A 25,851-nucleotide genomic window follows, 5' to 3' on the forward strand; every position below is an offset into this window, starting at 1 on the left:
GATTTGCAAAGCAAGATGGCAGCATTTGAATTGACCAATAAGAGAAGTTAAGTTGAACAAAGGGATTCCTTTGCTAAATATAGATGGTACTTTGTTTCAAGGACCCATGGAAAACAAGAATATGTTTTTGAGAGTGAGATTATTAAAATGAGATAAAGAGAGTATGTGCATTCTTAGGGACATGTGCTCTGTGGAAGGGCACTCAGCTATTTTTACTTCGCAAAAAATTCAGTACAATTCAAAATTTCAATTTCCAAGTTTGGACGAATCAAGGTGCAGAAAATGTGAACGCTTGCATAACTCTCCAGTTGACATTTACTGTTTTAAAAGTGTTTGGGAATATCATATTTCAAATTCCATCATTAATACTTTGCATATTTAAAATTCTTTTCTGAAGTTTTGGTAGTAAACTTTAATAAGATATGTCCTGTGGTCATTCATATTAGATATTCTTTAAGATTGAATACTTTGCTACGTTAAGTAAAAATTGAAATACCTATACATACCTTCAGATGTACCTGTACATAACTTCAAATGTAGATTGTTGTTGTTGTTGTAGGGAGTTTTTGTCTGTCTTTCGCTCTTCCATCAGCTTTGCATGAGATTGATATGTATGGTCACTGTATATGAAAAAAAATTCTTGTTTTCCTCTTATAACAGGAAATAGTTTTGGGACCTGACGCCACCTCTTACAGATTGCTAGACCTCAGCCCTTCTGCTCAGTATACTGTAAGACTGCAGGCAATAAATAGAAACATCAAGAGTAAATTTATCCAAACTATATTTACAACAAGTAAGTACATTGTTAATTTATTTTTATTACCTACAGAGGTTTTGTTTAAAAGCATGCATACAAAAAAATATACAAAAACATATACAAACCAGTCAAAAGAGTTATGTTAAAGTATATGTGGAGGTCAAAGAAATGCAGAGAAGTAGGTGACTGATCTTATGGGAAATGAACACCTATTTCAAACTTAACATGTATGTTGTATGTTGCTTAACATACATATCTATAGGTTGGTTAAACAAGTCAAGTCATTTTAGTGCAACTTAGGATATATATGATTTTTTTAACTACCGAATCATAAAGGACACTGTTTGTTAATATTTATTTTGCATTGCAATTAAACCCCTACAAGGGGGGTAGGTTTTGCATGATCACCTATTTTACATGAGAAAAAAACAAAATTATTATATGGCACATAAGGCATCTTATAAAGCACTGCATAATAATAAGTTTGTAATTGACTGCTAATTAACAAATGTACATATGTGAACTATTCTCAGCAGATAAAAGTGGGATTTTAAAATTCATGTGTCTGTGTGGGCGTCCATATGCGCTGCATACAATATGTAAGAAAGAGTCTTGTCAAATATGAATATAATGCAGTAGCTAGATAAACTATAAGAAAGAATATATCTTAAAAAGCAATGCATCCAGGAAAGGTGCTTACTTAGAAAAACATTTTGAGACCATAATGGTAATGTTTTATATGTTATAGTCTCAATCACCTACTGCAGTTTTCTAGTGCAGTCATTGGCTACATGGAGGATTGATCAAGCTAATGTCAGTCATTATCCTCAAGTTTTCCTTTTCATTTTCTAACGCATATGATATTGATCTTTCAAATGATCATAAACAATGCTGAACTACAGTGAAATTGGCCACGCATTAAGTGTCCAGCTACTCTGGAGCAAGCTGTCTTCATTCATACACATTTAGCTGGAATTCATTTGTCAGAAACACATAAAAACTAAAGCAAGGTCAGTGAAATAGCACATATTCCAAAATGTCTCTCTGCCATTTCATCTTGGATGCCTTCTCCTCCACCATAAACTCAATCTTTCAAAAACTGAGTTAATTATATTCCCACCAGTCAACATAACCTGCCTACCTGATACCTCTGTATCTGTCAACCATATGAAAGTAAACCTTACACCTCAAGCTTGCTACCTAAGTATCATATTTGACTCAGAACTATAATTTGTTCCCCACATCCAGTCTGTATCCAAGTTAAATACATCTAAGAAGTATTTCCAGAACATGCACATACAAAGCTATTAACAAAACTTCACACAACTTAACCCTACTCCTCTGCCCAAAATTTGCACCTCTCATGCCCACTCATATCTGCTCCCATTGCAGATTATAGGACCTTTTTCAGGCTATGTAATTCCCTTCCTCATACAAGACATTTCCCTTGCCTAATTTCTTTAGGCCATACTTGGCAACTTATAGCAGTTGGTGTCCGGGAGCTGCTGGGGCAGGTGGGCATGCGGGAGGGGCGGGGCTCAGAAATCTCGCCATTTTGGCCAAATGCCACAATTCTAAGGGAATCGTGGCATTTTGCATCTAATTCTGCTCACCTCAATAGGAAGCGGGCAAATGCAGGAGGCTGCCATACTCCCGGGAGACCCACCCGGAATCCGGGAGTCTCCCGGACATTCCTGGAGAGTTGGCAAGTATGCTTTAGGCAAGTTTACCAAATTCCTGAGCCAACTTCTTTAACTTCATAGCCTGTTCTTTCTGATAACCACCACACTACACAGTTCACACAAACTTACATTTATTCTCTTTCTATATTCAAAAACCCTGTGACCTCTGACTGGATCACGTAACCCCACTAAACACTTTTCCTAATTGCTATTTGATGGCACCAATATGCAATAAATCGCACTTAACCTCATATCTAGATTGTAAGCTTATGAAGAGGGAATTGTATGGCTTTGTCTGGCTGTTAATACCTTGACTTCTTTTTTACTGTGTTTGCGCAGTGTAAATGATTTTAGAATATGCTGGCACTATATAACTAAATGTTAACAATAAAGGTTAATAACTAAACATTCAAATAAATCAAAGACGTTAATAAGAGTTCAGGAAGAGAGTATTTTTAAAAATCAAATGATTCTAAGTTAAGACAACATATTAGAAACAAAACACGCACAAAAAGGGCAGATTAGATGGACTTGTAGGCACTTGACTGCCACCAAGCTTTTCTCGAGGCAATGACAGAGGAAGTGGCAGTGGTAGAATAGGACCGTAAGAGTTGCAAACAGAGCACAGAGGGAAGCAGAAAAACATAAATGAATTTAGATAAAAGCGCAGTGATGCTTATTTATTAACATTGTGCATTTATCTATAAATCTGTACCAAACTATACCAACCAATCAAATAGTCTTGAGAAAACAAGACAGTGAAAGAAAATATCTTGTTGGTTGCTATGATCAAATGCAAACTTTCATCTAAATGCAAGGATAGTAACAGAGATGAGTGAAGTTGTGAAGACACAGTAGTGCAAAGATACAATCTTTTCTACAATCTTATCATTTGCATCACCATTTGACAGAATGCCATTCCAGACTGTATTTGTAAATTGGCATTTCACTTACAGTCTATGAATAGAGTTTGGAGTGTGGGGAATGGGAGGGGGGGGGGGCAATGGTCAATTTATTCTGGTGTGTGTGTGGTGTGTTTGGAATAGGATTGGAAATACAAGGCCAAATTCTGCCAGTGAAACGTGCAAAATGTTGTTGCCAAATGCAGAACAAGGTAAATATTTGGCCAGCATGGTGGCTTAGTGGTTAGCACTTCTGCCTCACAGCACTGGGGTCATGAGTTAAATTCCAATCATGGCCTTATCTGTGTGGAGTTTGTATGTTCTCCCTGTGTTTGCGTGGGTTTCCTCCGGGTGCGCCGGTTTCTCCCACACTCCAAAAACATACTAGTAGGTTAATTGGCTGCTATCAAATTGACCCTAGTCTGTGTTTCTGTCTGTCTGTATGTGTATATATGTTAGGGAATTTAGACTTTAAGCTCCAATGGGGCAGGGACTGATGTGAGTGTGTTCTCTGTACAGCGCTGCAGAATTAGTGGTGCTATATAAATAAAATGATGATGATGAGATTTTGTGGAGCGGTTTTTAAAGTTTTGTTACCATCTTGTTGGTAACTCTCAGAAACTGATGCCAAATCGGTACTGTCAGAGTAGGCAGGTTCAGATGGCAAGTAAATAAATTATCCAGTTAACAAAGCTTCTTATGATACTTTTTGAATGAGAAATGGCTGACTGACCAGTTGTAAACTACAAGAAAATAGGGATATGAACAAGCAATGTTCTGCTCATTAGTACCCCCAAAGATACCGAGCACTAAGGACATATAGAGAATCTCCAGACTTATTAGGAAAACATTTATTAGTTAGCGTTACACTTTTGTACGTTGAAAGACACATGCATTACTTCTTGCTTCTATTTCAATTGCATTGTTGTTAAGTCTGCCATTAACTGTGGTTCCCATAATAATAGGAGAGGACAGATTCACTGCATAGGCAAGATTGGGAGCAGATTGCATGTGCAGGAACACCAATTAAAATATGAAGATAAATTGTTGCACTGCCATTTCTAGCACACAACAATGCCATGGCTCCTTTATGCTGGGCAGTGTGATTTGTAAAACTTTCCAGAGTACATATATACATAGAATATGAATATTTGATGAAAAACAAAGTTAGAATCCCACTTGTCAGTATTATTTGCTTGAACCTGCATTTGTCTTTTGTGCTGTCAAATGAAAGAATGGATCTAGACAGAGCAGATAAAATGACAAGTGAGGCCACTTAGTCCAACACACTTAAAGGGCGACAGTGTTTGCAACTGAACTTACACTTACCTTTAAGGGTTAACATCAATTCTCTCCCGACCAATGATAGATGTTGTGGGAGGGTCCTCGTTTCATATAGGTGACAGCACTTACTGGTTTTCTTCACTCTTCGTCACGAGATCCCGCCCACCCACGCCTAGTTTAGTGTTGTAGTTGTTGATGTTTTAACAATTTCTCGCTGCGGCGTCTGTGAGGCGCAGCGTGGAAGGAAGACACTGGGTTCAGCGGCTGATTAGTAAGGCACTAGTGTTTGTTTGGCCGCAGGTCAGTGTTCCGTTCAAGGCAGCGGTAACTTTTTGGTACTTTAGTGAGGAGGGTCCCTTGTCCGGCTTGGTGAGGGGGGGCATCATGAGTTAAGAGGGGGTACAGTCACTCTGATGCCAATTTAGCGCATGGCAGTTTTGGGATGATATCCCCTGTTAGTGGATGTACAGCGGTTTCACCAGTTCCCACGTTTATTTGGTTGCATAAGTTGGTAGCTGTCCCGCAGTGCCCTTTCTCCGCCACCAAAAGTTTATTTAAGGTTATTTAAATTAATAAACTCTGACCTCCATTTTTGCCAACCTTATACATGTCTCTTTATGTTTATTTTAGTTTAGTTGGTTAAGTTATAAAGGTTTGTGAAGGTAGGGGGACATACATAGTGAGCCATTCATAGATACAGGTTCCTTTATTTGCATCAATACATTAAAAAAAAAAAAATTAAATAGGACTTAGCCATTCTAACTGTGCTGCATGTGATATCCTGGCTTCTATCTTTATAAATATCAAGGTTGTATTAAAAGCTTCCTACATATCTTGCAAAAAGAAAAATAAACTTTTCTACCAGGGAAAATGCTGCAATAACATCCGTGAATGATCAAACATTTAATTTTACAGCTATACACTACTATGCAATGCTTTACAAATGCATATATTATGTGCCATATTACCGTTAGGCTATTTTATCCCAAAAAATGTACCTTGTAATGCACGGCATACACGGTTGGCTCTATACCCAAAGTTCTAAAACGTTGAACAGTCTGACCTAAATGTAACCTAAATGTACCTAACTTCTTAACATATTGAATGGAAAGTCATTCATATTTGAAAGAAAACATGTGTTTGGAAACATTTGTGCACAGTGAGAGAAGCCAGAGTACTTACTGCTGGAAACAGAGGACACACTACAAAACTCTGAAGAGTAGAGAAGGAATTTTTGGGCTACTTACCTTGCATTGGCTGTCTTACAACTGAACATGATGTACTCCCAATGCTGGTGGCTTAATTGTACTGAATTTTAAAGCAGGCACATTTCTCAGTTAATCCCCGAAAGGGAACAACCTACATTTTCGAGCCATTTTAATAGAAAAAAATACTGGCACAAAATATTTTAGAGTGAGAGTGCGGAAATAACACTTAGAAGTGTTATCCAAGCAGTCTGCATCGGAATACTGAGAGAAACTTTATTCTCTACAGTAAAATTTTATTGGAATTATAGTGTTTGTGATTATACAGAAGCTACAGACTCTGAATTTTTCCTGATCTTAATGCTTAGGAATATTATTTTTTTTATCTTAATATTTGAGACTTTGATTAAGAGTTATGCAAAAACAGGGATAGGATCAAAGAAATGCAATGAAATATAACCAAAATACTTATTAATCTTTATAGATAAATTAGGTTGTTACATTTTCAATATTACATACAACTCTGATATGATTGACTCAAATGAATTTTTCTAGTCAATTAGTGTCATACTCAACAAAAATAACAGACGACTGCTGATCTATAGCTAATACATAGATACTACTACAACCACTATTATGTAACTGCTACTGATACTATTGTTGCTTTTATCTATACTGCTTATCAGCATTTTTTCGGTACAGATACTATACTGGTAATTCTGGTATATTGATATTAATTGAATGAGTGGGAATATGCTTCAGCACATTTTATTGTGCATCCTGCACCCAAAATAAATAATTGTCACTTTTATGGACTAAATACACTTTGTATTAAGTGGTTCACTAATGAAACAGGATTTTTAATTATGAACCACATTGGTTCCCAGCAGTGTTGGACAAAGGCATGAAGGGTCCACTGAGGAAGTGCAATAGTGGGGGCCCATGAAATAGTGTATGCTGCCGCTAAAATGTTGAAGGGGTGTGGCCAGCAGCCAAAAGGGGTGTGGTCAGCAGTCATAGAGGCGTGGTCAGACATTGAAGGGGCTTTTGCTTCTGCACAGAGCACTATCCTGTCTCCAGCAGGACCATGCCTGCGCTGGGGTCCATCAGCTCTGCTCTTATTGTAGAGGGTGGGCGACATGGAGCAACACAGGCAGTGGGGCCCACCAGGAATTTTCCTGGTACCATGGTGGTTCTAGTTTGAGCATAGTTCCTAGTATCATATATTTCATACAGGTGTAAAACATGAACACAGACTAATAAAATGCTAATATACACAGAAATTTTCTTAGACCAATAAATAGAAATAAATAAATGCATACTTACAAATAGCAGCTTGCAGGCGGGGTCCTTTTACCTTGTTGTCAGTTTTACCCAGCGCCACGGAAATTGCTGACACTATATAAATAAAGGTTGATGATGATGAAATAGTAATATTAAAATAGTAAACAGCAATTACTTTACCCAGCCAGGTTCGTTTGAAACTTAAATTGGGAGGAAAAGGGCATGGCCCACTGCTTTATTATATATACAGTTTGCTTTTGATTTTGTCAATACTTTTGTGGTTGTATTATGATTATGTATTTCTATTTAAAGTGTCAAACTCTGTTTAAATATTATATTCCATTAATTATAATCCCTATACAAATGCTAGGCTTTCAATTACCAATCTGCTTCTACATTTCTCCTACTCTATTATAGCTGGACTCCTTTATCCATACCCGAAGGATTGCTCACAAGCCCTTCTAAATGGAGAAACAGTGTCAGGAATGTACACAATTTATGCAAATAGTGACCAGTCTCAACCTATGGAAGTGTATTGTGACATGAGTGTTGATGGAGGCGGATGGATTGTAAGTATAAAACATATATTTTAGGCAATTTGTCACATTACGTAACATTTTTATTCTGGTAATTAAATATGAAAGATGATGTTTTCATATTTGAAGCAAGAAGAATGATGTGTCTAGTTTCACCCCAACTGCCACTCTGATAAAACGTATGTTGAAGTTATGGAGCACCTTCTGTACTTTTCCCAACAATGGCAGAATTGCATCTTGTGCCTTGTGTGCCCCTGGTATATAGCTGTGGTAGTCATGTTCTCAGGAGTGCTAAAAACCGACAGTTACTTTCCAGACATAAAATCTCTGATGCTTACATGCCCGACAATAAATAAATATAGACTGACCTTCAAAATGACACTTACAGCATACGTCAGTGTTTAGCTACATTTCGAATACAAGTAATTCCAAAATGCCGTTTTGACATAATTTAAAATGGCGACCGTCATATTACCGGTTTCAAAGCGGCAATGTTGGGTCTCGCCACCTAACTCATCTAAGCTAAGTGTTTGTTTTAGGGTTAGGGTTAGGGAAAGATTTAGGGTTAGGGTTAAGGTTAGGCCACGGGACCCGGCATTGTCTCTTTAAAACCGCTAATATAACGGTCGCCATTTTAAATTACGTCAAAGCGCTGTTTCATGATTTCTTGTCTTTGTAATTTAGCTCAACACTGTTGGACACTTTACATGTCATTTTTAAGGTCAGCCTATATTTATTGTTGGGCATGTAAGCATCGAAGATTTTATGTCGGGAAACTAACTGTGGACCTTATGATTACCATGTTAAGGTACCCAACCCATATATAGTTTAATTTTCACACAGTCTTATTTGTGCATATGCTGATTTGTAGTCAGGCTGGTGGCAAATATATTTAATATAATTGCCTTTTGGTTTGACATGGTTCAATGTTATTGCAGCTTTTGTATTAAATTGAAGTTACCTATCTGCTGTATCTTGCCATGTCCTTTGAATCTCTAAGCTTGTTGAATTTTTAATTATAAAATATCACAATAATATAAATACCCGCTCCCATCATGGCTGCTGTGCATCGTTTACTGACCAGGGGGATACCACATGCAGCAAGATATAGAAAATCGGCTCGACAGGACCCTGGTTCTGAAAAGAGCATAACACAAAAAGACCCCTGAAAAAATGGTCTTATTTTGGTTGTTATTTTCTAAAAGCTGGGTCTGGTATAGCTGTGTATGTTTCTCATTTAAATTTAATGATATATTGCAAAAGTGTAGAAAACGTAAAATACAATAAATATGTTGTAACTGATGAAATCTAGTTTCCAAGGAAATGCAGACTATGTGGGATATTTGTACACACAGAGTATTGTGAAATACGACCTTGAGGCTGAAGTGAAAGAGCTCTATTGTATTGTTGTCAGAAATGAGAAATCCAGGAGATAATATGCTTAAGTGGGCAATTAGTGCGCTTTAGTTTTGCTTCCCACCTTAAACAATCAATATTTTAAATCCCGATAAAAGCATATGATTATGATGACTTGAAATGAACTATTCAGATATATTCAGCTTTTTATTGTCAAAATTCTGTAGCAAATAAAAAAAAATTGAAGAAAATGGACCTGATTCATCAAGGAAAGTAAGGCAAAAAAATTAGTACATTTTCTCCTGGACAAAAACCATGTTACAATGCAAGGGCTGCATATTAGTTTATTATTTCATGCATAAGTTAAATACTGGCTTCTTTCATCTAGCACACAAACAATTCATAGCTTTACTTTTACCCTGAAAATTAAAGTTGATCTAGGACATGTACTACCTGAGCTATAAATTTTTCCCCACATTTTAAATTTAGCTTCCCTTCCAATGCAACATGGTTTTGCCAAGGTACAAAGTTACTCATTTTTTGCTTTACTTAATGGTACAGGCCCAATGTGAGGTAACCTGGGTCTTTCCCATATGTAGAGCATACACACTTAATGAGTTCTCTACATTCTGTAACAGCTGCTGTAGTAACAAGTGGTATGGAAAACATTAGAAAAATGCTGAAACCTTGCATGGCAATAAAATGTCCAGATCAAATGTCAAGCCAAGCCTTATAGGATACATTTCATATCTGTGCCTTAAGGCTAGCAAAACAGCTAGATCTATCTATCTTGTTGTCTGTCATTACACAAACATAAATCCATCTTGCAATCTTCAGTGATTTGAGTGAAGGTATCCGAACTTGGGAGTCAATAAGATTGATTTTCTATTGCCTTTTATCACAGCAATAGAAAATCACTTATCACTTTAATTTTCAATAAAATATCACTTGGGCAGCTGAGCGATACTCAGTAACCTCAGCAATATTGGCCAGAAGAGGTAAGGCTTAACTCACTACTTCACCAGGCCTGTCTGGGGAATATGCACAAGCGTGGCTGGGCGGATCGTACATGCCAAATGGAACACACCTTTTCTCTAGTCATAGGGCTTTGCTTTTGATAAAAAGACCCCTTAAAGTAATAAATGTTGGCCATGCATGTGGTAAGCAGCTGGGTGCCTGGGTAATGAAAAGTGCAAATAAACAAAGCACAACCAAATCAAAGAGACATTTGCTTAACTCTGACACATCAATGATGCAACTAGCAATTTAGCAGTTTTTGTGAAGCTCAGTTAAAGCAAAATATTGGGTGTGCAGAATAAATGAATTAGATCCAGGTGAATATGCAGAACAATGTAGCAGTACTTTGAGGTCACTTTTTTGACCAACTGGTATGGTATTTTGTATATTGGCCATGTACAACAAGACATTTGTACATTAATTGCAAGAGCCAATACCTCTCTGAGGGACTCATGTTCAGTTGACTGCAAATTGTGTTTCTGGTGTACAATATACTTTTTTACATCTGAACATGCACACACACCACTAGTGCTTTGTGCACAGAAGTAAAATATGTATTATACTCCAGAATTTATGATCAACTTTACATATATTTAAAATAAAAGTTTTAAAAGTTTTAGGTTCATGTGATGAGTCAAAACTTCACGTTAGCAGTTTGATTTTCAACAAATCAATTCTCAAATCCTTCTTCCATTTAAACAGAAAAAGGGCATTTAAAAAAAAGACCCTTTGAGAGGAAAAAGGTGGTTTTTAAAAAAAAATTAGATCAATCTGTTGATTTTTTTGACATTGTTCAAACACAAAGTGTTATCTATTACACATATCACATTTTTGGCAGTACACAATTCATTTTTTTTTATCAAAGGTAAACCAGGGTAATTCTGTAAAATCCTGGACAATCCCGGATTGTTTAGCTCATGCTTACTAATGAGAGCTTCAAATTTAAGGAATGCACTAAGAATCTGCTTTGCAGTTTATTTGAAACTATTATTTCCAGATTGCTAATTTTAAATATAACACTAAAAGTGGAGATGTTGCCTATAGCAACCAATCAAATCCTAGATACCATTTATTTAGTACAGTCTACAAAATGACAGCTAGAAGCTGATTGGATGCTATAGACAACATCTTCACTTTTTCAAACCAGCAGATTGATAAATGTACCACTAGGAGTTCTTATATAAATGTGCAGCTCACGCAAACACTAACTTTTACATACTAAAATAATGTTGATTTAATGATGGTGCTTGGCCAAAGCTCGTCTTTCACCACATGTATATCCTTTTTTGTCTCTAGGTGTTTTTGAGAAGAACAGATGGGTCTGAAGATTTTAACAGAAACTGGAGGACTTACAGCAATGGATTTGGAAATCCCTCTAATGAATTCTTCATGGGTGAGAAAGCCTTTAAAGTACTATGCTAAAAATAAGAATTGTATACATGTCAGGAATACAAAATATTCCATATGTAGATTACACTGTTGCTAGACCAGTCTTGGGGAATGGCAGTGAGGGGGGACAATGAGTCTCTCCAGAAGTCCAGAGTCTGCTCTTCTGAGCATGCACAATAACTGGTTCTCCAATATGTAAGTAGATATACTTGGCTGCTCCCCAAAATTGTCTTTGGGTGCCCAGTGATTGTGAGTTATTGCAATTATCATTATGATCAACAGTTACTTAATAAGCTAGTTAAAATTGAACATTGGTCAGACAGATGAGCAACATGGACTAACTGCCTATTTGCACAGAACCTTAATCTACATTAAGACAAAATGAGGTTCTAAATGCAGGTAAACCTTACTGTTTCCATTTATATTTGGCATAGATGTTTGGAGTTTGCATGTTTTCACTGTATTTGTGTTTGTCTCCTCTGTGTCCTCCGGTCTCCTCCCACATTCCAAATATATACTAGTAGATTACTGTGTTTGTCTGCTAGATGATTTAGGGGCCTATTTATCAATGTATAGTCCTCTAAAGCATAGAAATAGTAACAAGGATGACCGCAGCCCAGCTCCCGGCCTCTTGAATCGCACATTCAGTTCTTGTTTTGCCCCAATTATCAAGTAATCTGAAATTAGATTCTTGATCGCAGTAGCTAAAGCTGTGTGAAGATGGCGTTAGCAGTTATAACCTATGGGGAGAGTATCGCAAGAGATGGATTTTCGGACCCTCCACATCAAGCTTGGTGCTCTTCCGATCGCAAATTCAGCCAAGCCATAGAAACCTGCAAGTAAAGTGATCGCAATTGAGATCACTTTACTATATATTATTTGCTTGGATAGGCTCCTATCAGTGCGCTACATCAGCTAATCAATTTTAATAAATTGTCACTTTAATTAATTCCTTATCATTGCGATAAGAACTGAAAATAATGTGAGCAATTTAAATTTTGGTCATAAATAGACCCCTAACTTTAGGCTCCAATGTGGAATGTGGAAGAAATTGATGTGAATAGTTAAATATTCTCTGTAAATCACTGCATAATATGTAGGTGCTTTATTAATAAACAATGTTGGATACAATATAATAAATAAGGAACATGTCACTAATCTTTATGAAGGTCAGGAGGGGAATGTGGCATGAATTGAGCCCTGAATTTCCACATACTATTATATTAGGTATATTTTTAGCATTTATTGGCATTCAAACAGCTGAATTGACATCAAATATAATTTATCAAGAAATACAACTTATTATTTTTATTATTATATAGCACCACAATATTGCACAGCACTTTATAGAGAATAGTTTATCATTCACATCAGTCCCTGACTCATTGGAGCTTATAGTGTAAATTCTCTTCTATATCAAGACAAATCAGTAAAGCATATACTAATATTAAAAATATATGTTGTACATTTAGGAACAAACCGGGCAATATTAATGACCAGTATCAGAGTTTAGTAATACATAATGAATGCATTAGACCCAAAATAGTGACTATTTAGAAGGAAATGCACATGTAATTGTTATTTCCCCATTCTCTCTCTAAAAGTAAACAAGGTAAAATGTTGTCACTGATTGTAGTACTTTTGGTAAATCCTACCAAAGTATTTAAAGGGTGGCACAGATAACTGGCATTAACAGGAATAGCAGTAGTCTGCCGGGAAAGCTTTGAATCAGTGTAAGGATGGCATCTGATTAGTTTTGAACAGCTCACATGTATACCCGCTATGTGACCAACACCTTTAACTATTCAATGCTTTTGTATATAGGTGCCCTACGTTTGCACTGTACTCTAGTGATTTACATTGTAAAAACCTTTGTTTTAGCTGCGGGGTTCCGGCTTTATATAACAGTGTGCACAAAAATAACAACATAAAGTAGTATGGATTTTTCCTTCCAGTTTGAAGTGTGTTATTTTCTTGCACATTATCAGACATGCAATTAACTTCAGCAACAGTAAATGACTTTTAGAGGGAAAAAAAACAAGTCATTATTTTACTGCCATTATCGTACACAGCAGCAATAATGCCAGATTATTCAGTTAAATTGATTCATTCTGTTCAATTTATTAAATGAAAGCAAAATTAAAGTCAATTTAACAGCTAAAAACAAGAATTACATGCACTAGCACACGGCTAAGCAGTCATTAGCAAAGCTCATGGGCTATAAACAATTTTCCAAACCTGTAACTGTTTAACAGGCGAATAAAAAAAAAAATCTGATACTGACAAATTCTGCTTTGTATTTCCTCTACCTCAAATGATTTCTGTAAAATCCCTAGGTGTTAATCAATGGCTAATGGGAACGTTTTAGACTACGTTATCCACGGAAAATTCAATTGCATTGGCACATCGTTATTTCTTATGGGCTCATGCACAGATGGTTTAACAATGATGTTACTTATTTAGCTTGTATTGCTCAATACATTTTGAACAAATAACACTATTATTTATTTATTATTTTATATGTTACTTTACAGGTCTGGAGAAATTGCACAAAATTACTTCCCAGGGACAATATGAATTGCGTGTGGATCTTAAAGACCATGATGAAACTGCCTATGCTGTTTATGATATATTTGCTGTTGGAGATTCCAAAAGTCGATACAAGTTAAAGGTTGATGGCTACACTGGAACAGCAGGTGGGAATTTATACAAAGAAGATATTATAACATAGATAAGTGCAACCTCCAGATGGGTATGAGTCTACCAAATTCTTACAAGATACTATACAAAACAGAATATATAGACATATAGGGCCTGAGTCATTAAGGAAAGTAAGGCAAAAAAAGGAGTAAATGTTCTCCAGGACACACCATGTTACAATGCAAGGGGTGTAAATTAGTTTATTATTAAAAATTAGTTTGTGACATTACAAGATTGTGGTCTCATTAGTTACTTGACATCAGCGATGCTGCAGAGAGCTTTGTAGTTGCTCTCTGTGTGGGAGTTGGGTGCCTCTGTCTCTGCAAGATACGTACATGGGGGGCTGGGACAGGGGCAAATGGCAGCAGTTGTGAACAAGCAACATCTTGGGAGATGTAGCGGACTCACTGCATACAAGGGGGTCTGATGACTCATTCCTTAGTTCACTGCAGAGCTCCACCTCCCCTAATAAATCTGTTTGCAGCCAGAGTTGGTTGGTCATCATACTGTTGTCAGCCCCATACTGCTGTACCCCCCTGTACTCCCCCAATGAAGGACATGACTATGCTCATCTGAAAAGCTAGATTTCATTCTTGTGTGATTCATATAACTCCATCAAGGACACGTATGTTTTGTCCTACATGAACAGAACAATTTTCACATGTTGTCTATATGTCACTTTCCCCGGGAATAATTTCTGAGTCTACCCAAGTGAATTTTATGTTTTTTATGGATAAATTGTGGCTTCTTTCAATGGCAGATTGAGATACATTTTTAAAGATGAGAATATTACAACACTGGAATATTTTATCTAATGCATTAAACTGATCTAACATGAAAGTATGTTTTGTTGAACCAAAGAAAGTGAAAAGAAAATTAAAAAGAGATTGTGTCTTTCTTTATGAAATATTTGCTAACATATGTTTTCAGCATTTGTCACTCTTGTGAGCAGTGACACTCTGTTGTGAAGACACATAATAGCATATACATTGTCTATAAAGCATATTGTCTTGTGTTATTGCAGGAGATTCAATGACCTATCACAATGGACGTCCATTTTCTACATACGACAAGGACAATGATTCGGCTATTACCAACTGTGCTCTCTCTTATAAAGGAGCTTTCTGGTATAAGAATTGTCACAGAGTAAACCTCATGGGTAGATATGGTGACAACAACCACAGTCAGGTGAGATCCTAGCTTTAAAGAAGTTGATTTTTATGAATCGATACTATAGACTTTTAAGAATGTACAGTTAATGGCAAGTAATATTACTAAGCACATCTAACCCTACTAGCTAAACACAAAATGATAATTACATTAGATTAGTCAATAACACAAGGTTAACATTTCTATTTTGAGTTAAGGTTCACCCTCTAGTATGTGATTTGCACAATAATTATCTAACATTATCAATATACAACAGGGAATACAAAAATGATATACAAGAGCTTATGTAAACTATAGGTATATTGTAAGTTTATGCTGTAACTATGTATTGAATGCTATGATAGTATGCTGCAGTATATATGTGTCAAATCAAATTAGTTTTAGTGTACATTTTAATAGAAAAGCACATCCCATTTGACATTTTATAGCTTTGTCCTTTGAATGATCATTGATACCAATGCTATTACAGAGTTAGAATCCGTGGTGTGTTTCAGAAGTCTAAATGCTCATAATGTTGGTCTTTGACTTGGAACTTTCAGGCAGCGCACACACCATATGGAGACCTGGGCAGGGCAATACAACACATCAATAGTGGGCACCTATATTGCCTCACTTGTAATCTGGAAAAGAGAGGGACAGTTTGGAAATGGAGGGACAGGGTAATTTTGGTCCAAAAAATATTTTCTTTCCAAAAAAGTAAAAGTCAGGATGAACATTAAGTTATAGTTAAGTGACTGATTAATGAACCAAAGTGTTTGGGAAAGATTTGACAATTTCTATACCCAGATCAAGGTCAGAACAGGGCTACATTAAGTGTAAATGGTATAGCTTTGGATAATGGTTATGACTGTGAACTGTCTAACACTTACGTTAGCCGTATATATGTTAAGATCTGGATGTGTATGACCAAATTTTGCAGATCCAATTATTCTGCAGTTAGACAAAAGGGCAAGATCTGTTTGTTTGCTGGAGACATATAGCTTTAGTACTCTCAGGCACACTGCATGCTCGGACAGGTCTATTAAACAGATGGGTTTCAATCACTCTGGGAAAGATCTGATGGTCACTGGAGCCACATTAATGCAGTGATTGTGAGCCAATGTGGTCTAAATCATCCTAAAATCTCACCACATATGTAGCCAGTGCTTGTTACAAAAGTTTCCTGTAGCTTTTTGATATTATCCAATGGAAATACGTATATAATAAAAAGTGTAAAAAGCCCAACATTTCTATGGAATACAATTAGACAGCTTGCATTCAGATTTGTTTTTGATTGGTCAAATCTAATATGCTGATCGATTATCATGGGCTAAAAAACATTTGGATCATATGCATCATGTTATTACATAAGCTTTTAAGCCTTTCTAAACAAGATTTTAGACTGTGTCATACATTTTCATTGGTTGCAGTTTTCAGCTTAGAGAGTATGTAACTACGGTATATGGATTGTATAAGGTTTTTAATTAATCCTTTTCTGTACTGTATTTCTTGTAGGGAATAAATTGGTTCCACTGGAAGGGTCATGAATACTCCATTCAGAATGCAGACATGAAGATACGACCTGTCAACTTCAGAAATCTTGAAAATAGACGGAAGAGAGCATAAAGACTTGTACATTGCCATAAAAAGAAATGCAAGGAAAGGGGGAGAGACTGCCTATAGTAGCAAATTACAAAAGTCCACACCCCCTACCACACAACTCAACCCTAAAAAAGAAGTGTCTTATCGAAATACCGCAGTGTCTTAATTATGTCCTTGCTTGAAGGTGTTTTGTGGTCCAAACAGCACCAAAGACTTTATGATGCAGCTAATTGTGCTTATGTCATCCTCCTTTTCTGAGGCAGGCTGAAAGAGAGGGTTTGAATATTGACAGGAGCAATGAGAAAACAGATGAAGTGTACAGAGGTAGTTTTAGATATTGTCATATTTTAAACAAAGCTATTGTTTAATATTTTTTGTCATAAGTAAGATTGTTTTATTTGGTGGGTTGGGTGGCTTTTATAAAAAAAATAAATGACATTATATAAGATATCAAAAAGACATTTTTTTTTACATGACCTGCGTTGGAAATGTTATTTTATTTGTAGTAAATAGCAGTATCATCTGAAATCATGAGATAAAACAAAATTAATGAGAAAACTACAAAACAACAATATTGAAGTGTGAAATAAGCATGATATAAATCCCCAAGCAAGGCTATTGCCCCATTAGAAAGGGTTTGTACAACCTCCATTGCTTTTGACAGCTATGGGAGGCATGTTTGAAAAGATGAGGGGTGTTCACCGCGCTTCAGAGTAAAATGTGATTGGTTGTGACCCACTGGCAGAATACATTATAGAATGTACCATCCTCTTTTCAAATCTCCTGCTGAAAGCTCTCAAAAGTGGTGGCAGCAATTGAGGGTGTACAACCCCTTTAAACCCTGATGCCATTAGTTATAAAGTAAGTAAATAGTATATATACTAGCATAAACAATCATTTCTATGATGTCTAAACAACACTGCAACTCATTCTTAAAGGATCTGCTGAAAAATGAAAACACAGTTTTTATTGTTTACATGCTGCAACTCACATTGTCCAGCTCTTCTAAAAGCATATAAACAGACAAGTTAACCCGTGCATGATACTCATGCATTCTAGTCAAATCAAGCTACTTAAGGTGTTAAAAAGGTTCTTGTCATGCATTTGGGCCATAGCCCAGGCCTCAACCACCAACCACTCCCCACTGTCACCCCCGGCAACCACCAACCACTCCCAACTGTCACTTCTCCTTCAAGAAATATATATATATATATTTTAAATCTTTATAAACACTTTTAACTATTAACAAATTAAAAACATCTTAGTATACCATATTTCAGCCCTTTCTGATTTTTTTTTTCCACACACACTAAGAATTTAGTAGGTCAGTGTACAACTTCGCCCAGCAGGTGGTGCTGCAGCTTGGTTTTATTTTTTCCACACACAGACAGACTAACACACGCCACTAGACATTTATATTATAGATATGGGATAGAACCATTGGTTTCAAATACCCCATGTCCATTGATGCTGGAATTTGGTTGGTAGTTGCAGTGCCTTCTGGGTGCTGCCTGCTCCGTTTACTTGTGTTCACCCCCTGAGAACATGTCACACATAATACAAAGATCCGGTCATTATTTATTTCATACAACATTAAAGAAAAAAGCCCGTTGTTTTAAGATGTGATTAGCTAGCTTAAAAAAAACACCCAGCAACTTCTATTTTACTACAGAACATTTTACTTTACTACAATAGGGTAACATAACGAAGATTGTACTCTAAAGAACATAACTGCTACATAGTTAGTGATATTAGACATGAACTCTACATACAAAATAAAAAATAATACATTTAATAGAAAGGCAGTCAAAGGAAATGCACTGTCATTTTCAATAATGCTTCTATATTTAGCTTGACAATTTTTTTCCCCTGAAGTAGAAATCTCATTACTTAATAAGTTAAATGTTCGCTGTTTGTAGAACAGTTATCAATATAATCAGTCACCATATTTAATTATCCCACTTTGGGGGTGAATTAAATAAGTAATTAATAGTATGAAACCCTCTCAAGCCCTCTGTGCAATGTAAATTGTTCTGGATTTATATTCTGCCACAATTTCTTGGTTTGCCACTTTAAGTATTGACCCCTTGACAGTATGTACATGTACAGCATAACCAAGAAGTATTGAGAGCACATATAAAGAGAACACAACAGAACCAACTATTTGGTATATATATATATATATATATATATATATATATATACACTTCGTCAGCATATCACTTCTTTTAAAACATGTTGGCTTGTGAATAATCTGGGGCCTTATATTCAAGAGTTTCTTACTGAAAATGATTAAGTTCTTTTATTTTATGTGGATAACAATTTACTCTGTTATTTGATTTCTATTTACCAGAACACCGCTAGCATATTGGTTATCACATGCAAGCTATGCGGATGTGGAAAAACTCAAGTTCAGTCAATTAAGAATCTGTGTTTATATACGCTATATAGCAAAACTAAACAGAAGGATTAAAAATCTAAATAAAAACAACACTTCTGACAACGAAATAGAATAGAAAAATGATCCCTATATTTAAACAGATCCATGCAGCAGGATTGCGTGATTTTTATTATTATTATTTGAGTAATTTTATTATAAATTTGTGAAATAGTGTTTTGGTCTCTTTGGTACTACGGTCTGTAAGCCATATCATCATACCAGTTTGGAGGCTTAACTCTTTCCAGGCCTGAGTATCATTTTCTGAATTGCAAACCTATTGCTATAAAATAGATTTGCCCAAGCAGCTAAGTGCTATCCAGATTGTGCCAGATAAAATGCAAAAAAATCCAATAAAACCTTTTGGAAAATATCACGTGTCCCTTTGCATCATGTACCATAATCTTTATTTGATGACAATAAAAAAAGACAAAAAAAGATTGTTGTACATTTAAAGTATATTGTGTCATTTGTTCTGAATTAAATACAGTAGAGAGTGTGGAAAGTGACAATTACATTGAACTTTAAATTCATGGTGTTAGAGGGCAACTAACAGCATTTATTGATGGCTGCATCCTAAATGTCCTATTGCCCTGGAAGAAACTGCTCATTCTACTTATTGTTATTGGACTGTACGGAGAGCCAAACATAAAGATTTATATTCAAGAGAAAGGAATTATTTATTAAATTTTTATTATGTTAATCCTTGATGCAAAACTATTAATCAGGAAGGGAGGCTTAAAATACACCTATTAAATCCTCAATTGTTTTTTTTTAATATTGACTTCAATAGCAAATATTGTTTAAAACTAACCTATAATTTACAAAAAACATTCTCTAACTTACATCACTAATGATTATCTCCGCTGCTTCATAAAGTATCCTCTGGGTGCATACTGTAAAAATGAATTATCCAGTGATCATATCATAAAATTCAAGCTCGCTTTCATTAACAATATTGCAGGTACACAAGCAGATAAGATAGAGTTTCCTGCAATGGGATATTGTTATGATATAGAGGTGATTAGTAATATCATCATTACTTGTTCACCTCGATAACATCTTTGGACTCTTTCATCAACAGTGGCTGCTACTGGACACAAGGAACCTCAGTGTCCAGATATGGGGCCTGATTCATTAAGGATCTTAACTTGAGAAATTTCTTATTTCAGTCTCCTGGACAAAACCATGTTACAATGCAAGGGGTGCAAATTAGTATTCTGTTTTGCACATAAGTTAAATATTGACTATTTTTTCATGTAACAGTTGATAGTTGATATTTGTGTGCTACATGAAAAAACCGTCAGTATTTAACAGAGACAGGTGTGGGGAGGTTAAGAGACTCTCGAAGAAGGGAAGTTGATGAGCTCAGTCATAGACATTTTGAAATTTAGGTAGTGTTGAGACATCATTGAGGAGATAGCACAGAGACAGCTGGAGACAAGAGAGGGGAAAACAGAAAACAGAAGAGGGTAGGTGAGGAGAGGTAGATTTGGGTGTCATCAGATTCTTTTTGCTTTAACTGATTAGCAATAGCTTCAAAGAAAAAAGTATGCACAATTCATTATCTAAAAATAAAAGAAAATATTGTTAAAATAACAAAACTACTACACAACAATATATAGTAAAAATTGTATTTGCACAACAAATGGACAATGAAAAATTCATAACCAATTACAAGGAACATAGAACGATTAAACATACTATCCAAACACTGGACACATTTACTACTGGATTCAGTACTTAATATCTTCTTACCTAATAAACCCATTAACGGTTTTCAAAAAGCTCAAAATCCTAAAAAAAATTGTTAGTCTGAGTTTCTACAATTAGTCTCTCCAGTACTAAACTTCCCACAGGCTGTTTCAATTGCCACAGCTGCAAAGCCTGTAATCTTATGCATTCTGCAGAAACATGTTCATCTTATATAACTAAATATTTGTTCACTTTGAAAACTCAGAACAACTGTCAGGGCTATACTGTTATAAATTGTGTGACAGAAAAGGTAGTCTCCTGGGGTAAATGGTGGCACATTTTAACTTAAAAATATATACCTCAAAACAAAACCACTCAATCACATTCAACAAAATGTTTTATCTAAATAGGTTAGTGATAATAAAATGCAAGCATGTTTTGTTATTGACAGTATCACCAGCCATATTTGCATGGGGAAACTTGTATCTTAAATTACTGAAGAATGAACAATATAGGATCCACAAAATGCAGAGCAGATGTGAGTGTGTTTTCTCTGCAGCACTGTGGAATTAGTGGCGCTATATAAATAAATGATGATGATGATGGGGAGAAGTGTCACTCCATTTGTTACACCCACATTTACAGTTTTCAATCTCTGAGTGTTGTACAGTATAGCTGTTCCAGTCCAGCAGTTTGGGACAATTAGCCCACAACTGGTTTTATTAGGTAGTCAAATGTTGTTGCTTTGTTATTTTATAGTTTGTTTGCTTATTCAATTGACTGCCCAATAAAACTAGCTGCAAGTTGTACCAAGCTTCTGAACTGTGAGTTCAGACTCACAGTTCAGAAGCTTGGTACAACTTGCAGCTAGTCATGTAGCAGTGTCATGTTCAGAATGTATCAGTTCAATCACATGGGTTTCTGAGTGTAGGTGTGCCATATTCTTCAGTGCAACCATGGACATTATTAGGGACCTCCCTGCACATTTATAGTTGCTGTTTTCGACTAATTATTCTTACCCTTTATTTTGTCGGCTGACTGTCAATGTTGGACTGTCAGTTTGATGTCAGCAGCAGAAAACAGGATACCACAGCATTCAATTGCAATCAACAAAAAATACAAAATACTGCTTCTTATCTAGTAATAAAAACAGAGCCATCAATTACATATATTTGCAAATATATGGTAATCCATCCATCACTTTCAATGTGCCTATGCTAACAATATACGTAACTCTAATCATTGAGAACATCTACATTGGGTCAAATAAATTATTATTATTATTATTATTATTATTATTATCCTTCATTTGTTAGGCACCACAAGAGTTCCGCAGCGCCGTACACAGCACAAACAGTAGACTAAACAAGGTGAAACATTACACACAGTAAACAAAAAATACCAAAACTTCAGAGACTCCAGGCAGGCTAATGCAGTAAAGACGGAGCAGAAGAACAGGTATGGAGAACAAAGGGAAGAGGGCCCTGCTCCAAATGAGCTTACATCCTAAGGGAGGGTAGACAGAACTCAGGCACACAGGGAGCAAGTTGAAAAAGTGGTGAGAGAACAGGGGGGCTGGGAGGAGAGAGGGGGAGAACAGGCGGAGGAGATGAGATGAGGGGGTTAGGTGGAAGGTTGGTAGGCTTTTAGGAACAGGTAAGTTTTGAGTGCCTTCTTGAAGGAGGACAGATTGGGAGAAAGACGGATGGAGCGAGGGAGGCCGTTCCAGTGAAGGGGGCAGCACGGGAGAAGTCTTGGATTCTGGAGTGGGAAGAGGTGATCAGAGTAGAGGAGATGCGACGGTCATTGGCCGAGCGCAGGGAGCGGGCAGGGGTGTGAATGGAGAGGAGGTTAGAGAAATAGGAGGCAGTAGAGTGGGAGAGAGCCTTGAAAGTGATGGTCAGGAGTTTGAAAAGGATTCTGTAAGGAATGGGGAGCCAGTGTAGGGCAAGGCAGAGAGGGAAGGCGGATGTGGAGCGGCGAGAAAGGAAGATGAGCCTTGCAGTCGCATTGAGTATAGAGCGGAGGGAGGCGAGATGGGGATGGGGAAGGCCGGTAAGAAGGAGGTTGCAATAATCAAGGCGGGAGATAATGAGTGCGTGGATGATAGTTTTGGGGACATCTTGGGAGAGGAAGGGCCGGATGCGGGCAATATTGCGTAGCTGGTAGCGACAGGCTTGGGCAAGGGATTGGATGTGGGGGGCGAAGGAGAGAGAGGAGTTGAGGGTGACGCCCAGGCAGCGGAGTTGGGTGACAGAGGAGATGGTGGTATTGCTAACAGTGAGAGAGAGGATGTGGTGGGAGGAGAGTCTAGGGGGAGGAAAGACAGTGTCAGAGATGACCTAAACGGGTCCTTTCTCCTGAACTCCAGCTGCTATACCTTGTGGGTATCGATCAATAGAGAAAACAGACAACTTCAGATGTTAGGCTGAAAATGTATCTGGTTCTGACCAGCCCTAAGTCAGAGTAGTTTTATTTATACATAGTTTCACAGAAAAAGAGAGATAAGGAATGCAAGGTTTCTCAAGGCAACTTGTCCATGTCAGCAGTTTGTGGGCATGATGTAGAGCAGATGTCTTATCACAGTCACGTAGGCCTCAAGTGGGGGTCGTGGGCTCCTGGTACCAAACTTGCTGGATGTGCACATTCTTGAGAAGAGACATGTTGAAGAAAAGATAAGAATGTGAGGCAAAGTTCGTAGAGAAAAGACTATTCTTTCATCAGTAATTATACAAAATGCATTACTTTAAGAAGTTCATAAAATGTATATCTCTCACAACAGTGAGATCAGTTTTGGAGATGTTCATTTTGAGAAAGCGCGAGGACATCCAGGAACAAATGGCAGAGAGGCAGTCAGAAACACGAGAGAGGAGGGTGGAGGAGAGATCGGGCGAGGAGATGTAGAGTTGGATGTCGTCAGTGTAAAGGTGATACTGAAGACCGAAGTAGTAGATGAGAGCCCCCAGGGAGGAGGTGTAGAGTGAAAAGAGTAGAACCCTGAGGGACACCAACAGGGAGAGGGAAGGGGGTGGAGGAGGAGCCAGACGTGGATACAGAGAAGGAGCGGTTAGTGAGGCATGAGGTAAACCAGGTGAGGACAGATCCAGAGAGGTCAAGAGAGAGAAGTGTTTGAAGCAGGAGGGGGTGGTCCACGGTGTTGAAGGCCGCAGAGAGGTCAAGGAGGATGAGCAGGGTGAAGTGACCCTTGGATTTGGCTAAAAGTAGATCATTAGTAACTTTGGCCAAGGCAGTTTCGGTGGAGTGGAGAGGGCGGTGATTGAAGAGGGTCGAGGAGAGAATTGTCCGAGAGGTGTCTATTGAGGCGGCTACAGACAATCCTCTCAAGTAATTTGGAGGCAAAGGGGAGAAGTGAGATAGGGCAATAGTTAGCAAGAGAGGTGGGGTCAACATTGGTTTTTTTGAGGATGGGAGAGATAAGAGCGTGTTTAAATGAGGAGGGGACTACTCCAGAGGAGAGTGATAGGTTGAAAAGGTGTGCAAGGTAAGAGCAGGCAGTAGGAGAGAGAGCGAAGGAGGTGAAGGGTCGAGAGGACAGGTGTAGGGTGGAGAGGAAAGAATGAGGGAGTGAACTTCTTCAGAAGCAGAAGGAGCACCAGAGTTGGTTGTTGGAGGGAGAAGGGATGAGGGCAGGAGAGGGATGGGTGGAGGAGATGTTCAGTCGGATGGTCTCCATTTTGGAAGAGAAAAAGTGTCAAAGTCGGAAGCAGAGAGGGAAGGTGGGACAGGAGGGGGGGAGAGAGGAGGGAGTTGAAAGTGGCAAAGAGGCAGCGGGGATTGGAGGACTGAGAGGAAATCAGGGACTTAAAGAAGGATTGTTTAGCCAGGGAGAGGGCAGAGCAGAAAGAGGCGAGTATAAATTTGAAATGAAGAAAGTCGGCCAGGGAGCGAGATTTCCTCCAGAGGTGTTCGGCAGTGCGAGAGCACTTTTGGAGGTAACGGGTGAGTTTGGATTGCCAGGGTTGGGGAATGAGGCGGCGCTGGCGAATAGAAGAGGCCGGGGCAAAAGCGTCCAAGGCACTAGAGAGAGAGAGTTTGTAGAGAGAGGACGCCTGGTCAGGGCAAACCAGGGAGGGAAGAGGTGAAAGGAGTGTGTCAAGAGAGGAGGAGAAAGAGGTAGGATCAATAGCCTCAAGGTTCGCCTAGTGAAGGTAGCTTTAGGCGAGGTGGAAGCAGGGGAAGAGGACAGAGTGAAGGAGAGGAGATGGTGGTCAGAGAGTGGGAAGGGAGAGTTGGAGAAGTTGGTGAGATCGCAGAGAGAAGACAAGGTCCAGGGAGGGACCAAGACAGTGGGTGTGGGAGGAGTTCCACTGAGTGAGGCCTAGGGAGCTGGAAATGCCGAGAAGTTTGATGGTGGCAGGGTCAGAGCAGTTGTCAATAGGGATGTTAAAGTCGCCAAGTATGATGGAGGGGAGGTCGGAGGAAAGGTAGTGGGGGAGCCAGGCAGCGAAGTTGTCCAGGAAAAGGGAGGTGGGGCCGGGGGGACGGTAGATGACAGAGATGCGGAGGTGGATGGGGGAGAAGAGACAGATGGAGTGTACTTCAAAGGAGGGGAAAGAGAGGGAAGGTTCAGTGGGAATGACCCTGAAAGTGCAGTTAGGGGATAGGAGGAGGCCCACTCCGCCACCCTGACGCTCATCCGGCCTGGTGGAGTGGGTTAAGGAGAGGCCCCCATAGGAGAGAGCTGCAGGTGAAACGGTGTCAGAAGAGGTGAGCCAGGTTTCAGTGATGGCGAGAATGTTAAGAGAGTTAGAGATAAAGAGGTCATGGATGGAGGAGAGTTTGCTATGGACGGACCTGGAGTTCCAGAGGGCACACGAGAAGGGGAGGGAGGAAAG

General features: G+C 38.0%; 1 protein-coding gene and 1 long non-coding RNA gene across 3 annotated transcripts in view; one reads left to right on the plus strand and one right to left on the minus strand.

Moving 5' to 3' along the window:
• Positions 1–19,673, plus strand: part of TNC (tenascin C) — a 94,322-nt gene extending 74,649 nt beyond the window's left edge. For both annotated transcript variants that reach the window (XM_075184706.1, XM_075184707.1), the window contains 6 exons: positions 661–793; positions 7,532–7,683; positions 11,320–11,416; positions 13,947–14,108; positions 15,137–15,300; positions 16,777–19,673. In XM_075184706.1, the coding sequence (XP_075040807.1) occupies positions 661–793; positions 7,532–7,683; positions 11,320–11,416; positions 13,947–14,108; positions 15,137–15,300; positions 16,777–16,887 (819 nt within the window). In that variant the 3' untranslated portion in view covers positions 16,888–19,673. The remainder of the gene's footprint in view (positions 1–660; positions 794–7,531; positions 7,684–11,319; positions 11,417–13,946; positions 14,109–15,136; positions 15,301–16,776) is intronic.
• Positions 19,674–23,416: 3,743 nt separating this feature from the next.
• LOC142101662 (uncharacterized) overlaps positions 23,417–25,851 on the minus strand; it is a 156,920-nt gene continuing 154,485 nt past the window's right edge. Inside the window, exon 2 of the long non-coding RNA XR_012679110.1 lies at positions 23,417–23,643. This is a non-coding gene — a long non-coding RNA (uncharacterized LOC142101662). The remainder of the gene's footprint in view (positions 23,644–25,851) is intronic.

Source organism: Mixophyes fleayi, chromosome 9 (genome assembly GCF_038048845.1).
Source record: "Mixophyes fleayi isolate aMixFle1 chromosome 9, aMixFle1.hap1, whole genome shotgun sequence".
Taxonomy (NCBI): Eukaryota; Metazoa; Chordata; class Amphibia; order Anura; family Limnodynastidae; genus Mixophyes; species Mixophyes fleayi.